The sequence below is a fragment of the Lasioglossum baleicum genome, unplaced genomic scaffold, assembly GCF_051020765.1.
Source record: "Lasioglossum baleicum unplaced genomic scaffold, iyLasBale1 scaffold0919, whole genome shotgun sequence".
Taxonomy (NCBI): Eukaryota; Metazoa; Arthropoda; class Insecta; order Hymenoptera; family Halictidae; genus Lasioglossum; species Lasioglossum baleicum.
This window is the reverse complement of record NW_027469978.1, coordinates 10,508-16,240: the sequence shown is the minus strand read 5'-3', so window position 1 is coordinate 16,240 and position 5,733 is coordinate 10,508. Positions and strand designations below refer to the sequence as shown.

General features: G+C 45.5%; 1 protein-coding gene across 1 annotated transcript; it reads right to left on the bottom strand.

Annotated features, from left to right (window-relative positions):
- Window positions 1–1,114: 1,114 nt before the first annotated feature.
- Window positions 1,115–2,654, bottom strand: LOC143220401 (uncharacterized). Its single transcript, XM_076446057.1, has 4 exons — window positions 2,588–2,654; window positions 2,173–2,414; window positions 1,970–2,102; window positions 1,115–1,893 (listed from the first exon to the last, which is right to left on the bottom strand). Exons 1-4 carry the CDS (start codon window positions 2,652–2,654, stop codon window positions 1,115–1,117), a joined length of 1,221 nt encoding a protein of 406 aa, XP_076302172.1.
- Window positions 2,655–5,733: the final 3,079 nt, after the last annotated feature.

Genomic DNA, 5,733 nt, shown 5'->3' with positions numbered 1-5,733 from the left:
CTCTCTCTCTCTCCCTCGTAACTCGCGGCATTCCCTCTTTCCCGAAAATGGTCAGACGAGTTTACGCCCGATTGAGTATTCGTGACTATTCCATGACCACCGAGTATACGTTACAGCATATCGACTACATTAATATTCCTCTTCGACTTATAGCTCCGTTCGATTGGTTATGCAGCTTGTGAACGCGATTACGTGATTAGTTGAGGATAAATTTAACGTCGAGTTGCGGGTCTCCATGTCTCTTGATCCACTTTCCATGCGAATCACGGACGTCTATTTTCTTATTTATAAAACCATAACCGGCGAAAAGGTCCGGGTCTGATGAAATTTATGATAATAAACGTGTTGAAATTCCGCCGCGGAGTGAAATGATTAAGCGGATCAATCGACTGTAACCCTGTAACTTTGTCGTTCTTTCTGCATCGACACGCGAGGAAAGATCGACTGGCTCTTATAACGGCAACGAGATTTCGGCTCGGCAAGTAAAAGGTATAAATTCTCTGGTAAAATCGAGCCTATACTTTAATCCTCTTAAGATACGTTGCCTATACACCACTTAACGCTACGCCTAGTTTATGCACGCTACCACGAATCTTTTTTCTCCTTATTTTATCGATTAACTTGTCGGCTGTTATAATGACTGTGCGACACGTCGCTTTGGATAGTTACGAAACGTTAAAAAAAACCTCGTTTCGTGTCCCCCTATCGCAGGGAAGGATTTTAGCTTCAATCTTATTATCGATAGTTTATGTACAAGTTCGTTTCTCATCATTATGTATCGAGTCCAACAACGAGTCTCCGCTAGATTAACGAAGAATAATTCTCGGTTCGGCTGTAGATAATGAAATCACAGGGAACTGTATAATCGTTTGTAAATAGTATCTGCTCATAGGATAACTCTGCCGATATCGACTCGGTCGATGATAGATAGAACAAAGATCTGTTCAAGTCCGTCGATAACGCAGATTTCTCTTCTCAGGATTACCGCGGTAAAGTAGATCCCTCCGACGAATTAGGTTACACGCCACTAGTTAGCTTCGTTCCTTGTAAAATAGGATTACAGTGGCGTTTCTTCCTCTTGCAGTTACCTGGGCGTCGGAGGTGGAGGTGGTGGTCATACGGCGCTGCCTGTGTAGAAACCTGTCTTCCCAGCCAAGCCAGGTCCCCGTTTCCTCTTCTCGCATTCCATCGTGCTGAATGTGTTTTGAGCGATCTGCGACTTTCTCTTGGGATTCTGCAGCGTCATACTCCTCTGGCTGGAGTTGGAACTGGAGCTTGTGCCTGGCTCGGACACCCTTAGAATTCCAGAGTGTATCGTGCCAAAATTCTGATAGATGTACTGCGATTGAATCGCCGAGGCAGACGTGTTCTGATTCTTCAACGTGATGGGCACTGTCTGTCCAGCTAAGGTATTATACCGCGAGTCGTAGCTGAACGGTGGAGTATCCAGTAACGATTCATTCTTCTCTCCGTACCCGCTGAGTCTGGAGTCAAGGAGACCTTCCTTTTCGGTGAAGCCACTCATTCTAGAGTCAACTACGCTTTGCTCTGTTGTTCTAGGAGAGAACTCGGTGTAACGTGGTTCCTGGCCAACAGGATGTTCCTTGTTTTCCGTGAAAGCGATCATGTTCTGACGCGAGTCGGACAAGATTCTCGAGTCGATCAATCCTCCTTTATCGGCGAAGCCGCTCAACCGGGAGTCGATCACACTGGCTTCTGACTTATCCCCAAAGGTGTATCTCGGATCCGTGCTCTTGGAGTCAGGATACGCTGGTAAAACATGGGAAAGGTCTGCTTTATCAACATAGCTGATAGCTTGAGGATTCGATGCACAGATATCCGGTGCAGTTTTGCACAATAGAGACGTCCCTTCCTCGGGACCTCTTTGTGACGCTGAAAAAGCGACAAATGCATGATCACCAATTCGCTTTCAGCTAGACGAACCATACATAACATCAAATAACGTTACCTTTTGAAGGTTGCCCGAAGCCTCGAGCCTGTGGAGGTCCAGGCGACTTCTGATGAGCTCTAACTAGGTATTCGGAACTCAGTCCTCTCTGTTCTCTGAGTTTCCTCTCGGCGCCTGGCACCATCACTCTCACCTTGAAAAAGTAAGCGAGTAACAAAACTCTTCATATCATTTTACTCTACGTTTTACCCAAATAATCGTACCATTTCTTCCACCGTAGAGAACCGTGCCATATACCCGGACATGGTGAGAACAGCCGCCACTTCTGCCAAAATCAATGCCAGTCCGGACAACTGAAGACACCAGCCATAGTGATACTGTGGCAGACCGTTGTCGTCGGCTTGCATGCTCGACGTCGAGGGTAGACTATACTTTCCCGGCAGCTCCAACGAGGCATCCGATAAAGCAGAGGCCAGGACTATGAGGCCGCCGCCTAACGAGAGTCCTGGAACACAAATGAAATTATTACTTGGCTTACATCCTAATGTCCCCGATATTTATGGTTTTCCGACAGGAATCGGTTCGACACGCGTGATTTACCGTGGAAACTACCCTGGCTGGCCTACATGCCGCAGGTTCCAGGCCAAGTTGATAAACTCCGGTGAATAATTCGTAAACCTTGGTAACCAACGATCCTTATCGCGATGCCAGCCGTCGAATCGATCGTATCGTTTCTACGAGTCATCGCTTCCGAGCATTCGAAACTTGGATGTTCCAGGGAGTTGGCCGGTTCCTTCGAACGTGCCGCGAGCTCTCGCGAGTTCTCGCGAGTTCTCGCCGCGAGGAAAGTCCGAGACGGAGTTTATTAACGGGGCCGGAAGAGGTTACCGCGGATCAGGAAAGGTGAAAAGTTGAGGAATGGTTGCCGGTCGCTCGCAGGCCAACTTCCCGAGCTTCGATCTTCCTTTTATCGCGGCTCGATCGCTCGTATCTCTTTAAGCTCGGCCAGCGACGCTATTGCGTTCTCGTAAATACGCTAGCTTACAGTGGTAAACGCGAGACGAATGGAGCCATTAAAATTGATCGTTCCATAAAGCTCGTCGCGTTTTCTGCGTGCTTAACTCCACCTTTCGGCTGAATAAACGACACCACTCGCAGTAATTGAGGTATAACAGTAGCCGAGGCTACTTTTAACGTTTCAATTTGAAGAAAGCCAGCGTCCAAGTTAGTTCCGTAATTTTAACGTCTACTTTCCTGCGTCACTTTTGCAGGAAATTATCGACACGCTTTGAAACATCGAACGCACGTTTCGCTCGGGCATACGCGAACAAAACAGCGCGCTGTCGTTGGATACAAGCGAAATATCAAAGGAGGTTCTAGAGAGAAACGTCTTCTACGGTTTGACGAGCCAACTGGAACAGAGTTCTATGGAAAAACGCGACAAAGTGGAATTCATTACGCTCGCACAACACCGGCGATGTTAAACCCGGTAAATGACGGATCGCGCAGGTTCATCGCCTCCTTGAATTATTTCACGACGTTCTTAACGTTATTCCTTCTCTTTCATTATCCAAAATCACTAAAAAATCGACCTTCTTTCGTTCTATACCTACATTTCAACTATCTACTTCCTCATTTATTCCCAAATTAAAATAGAAACTCCGATATTCGAGACTGCAAACGCGAAGTTGGATCATACAGGCTGCTACTAAATTGTCGACAGGAATTCGAAGAATAACTTCGCGTTTTTAACTCGCTTTTCCACGTACGTATGTAAATCTTTCAGCCGGTAGCATCGATTCGGTGACACCCTGTATATCCGAGGAAACTTTTTAACCCCTAGCGGTCGGGGTGATTTTTCACATGGAAATTCGCCCGGCTGAGTATTAAATCGCGATAGAAAAAGGAATATTCGCGCTCGGAAAATTGCTTCGCCTTTTTTATCCGGGGAACACGTTTTCGAATGCATTAATCACGGTGAAGAGGCAAATCCTATTTTGCCGCTGAGGAACGGCGGAGATTAACAAAGGAAGCGTAGCCAATGCTTGTCTGACCGAATTAAAAAATTTCCCCTCGTGACGAAGATTTTCGCCGCTACAATGGCGGCCGTGCCGTCGAGCGGCCCTTTCTCACCCTCGGGTGTATCGGCAAGCTCGCGTTTATCTACGGCGTGTTCTTGCCGCGAGTAAAAATTTGCATACGCGTAAAACGAACGGGCCGGTGCCGTTTCCTCCGCGGTCGATTCAATTCCAGGACATTGTTATGACGGGATAAGCTGGCCCGTTATTGCATTCTTAACGACAGATAGTCGGTCCGCGTCACGGCGACCTGGATTGTGCCTGAAACACGCTCGCCGACTCTCATTTGCAGCCCGTTTTTTCAGAGGCTCGGCCCGTTTCACCAATGTTCCGCGAGATATCGCACGGTTAACACGTTGACTGCCAGACGCATTTTCGATGGTTTGCCCAAGACGCCAATTTTTCATTACGCGATTTATATTATGCTGAAATATTATTTGCAGCAGATAAAATGAGTTATAAAATTATGTTCGAAGAAGTTTTCTTGGCGGGGGTCACCAGTGATTCCGTGGTGCTGGAATGCAATTAAATTATAAGTATTGTCATTTGTTTAAATTATATATATTTCCATCAATTTGGGCGCGCCGGTCACCGGTGACCCCTACGGCGCTGTAGCCTAGTTTTGTGCCGGTCACCGGTGGCCCCCACGGCGCTGTAGCCAAGTCTAGTGCCGGTCATCGGTGACACCCAAGGCAGCCAACGTGTTAAGTCACTCGGTTGAGCATAAAATTCTTCCCTTATTCCGCTGTATTTAAGTTCGTTTCGCTAAGCAGCCCTCGACTCCCTGCGTTTATTGCTCCTCGCAACGGTGTTGCTGCAGCAAACGCGATAAAACGGCGGGAATAAATGCTAGCTGAATTTTTGACGAGTCGTTGGACAGAGGAAAGCTTACTCTATAAGCGAGTTGTGAGCTGAATCGCGATAACAATTTTTCGAGGTTCGCAGAGTCGTTTGAATTTATCGAGTTTCTCGGAGGGAAAGGTATCTCGGGTTTAGGATTCAGTCCGTGTGTCGGAATTAAAAATCACTTTGGAAATTCAATTAACAAGGGCGAGTGTGGTAGTTTCGCTATAGAAAATGAGCCCAAGTTCACTAATGCTGGATTTTGTTTTATTTCGAGGTTACAGATTCTCAAACGTGAACAGCTTTTCAGTAAAAATTTAGCGACCCTTCAATTATTGTTATTACGATATTCTGTTTTGTTTCACTTTTATTCGAATATTCTCCGCTCTTTTGTACGTGAGGACATTCTATGTTGTTAAATTTCTCTATTGGTTGAGTTAACATTCTTTATTAATAAAACAATGGAAAATTAAAAAGAAAAATAGAACTCGAGGAGACATCGAAAACTTGATTATAACTTTATTAAATGAAAAGTCGCAAAGGCAAGTGGTGAAAGAGATAAAATTTTCGAATGCGAAATTTTTAATAAAGAATTTAAAAACCGCCACTTGGACATTGGAAGATTTACAAAACGCGTGTGTACGTCTTTCGCTTACTTTTTGTCAAAATTACCAATTACATTCCTCGACGTGGATTTACCAATAATCGCTGTAACAGATCGTCATTTTTTGTGGAAAACACAAGCATATTCGTACACAGAGTTTTCCATATAACCGATTAACGGGATTTAAATCCGCGTTCCGATTATACGGTTAATACGACAGGTACGCGACAGAACGTGCAAAACTCGCGAAACGAAGACAAACGACGACACAGACGCAAAATTTCTTGAGATTATCTTTT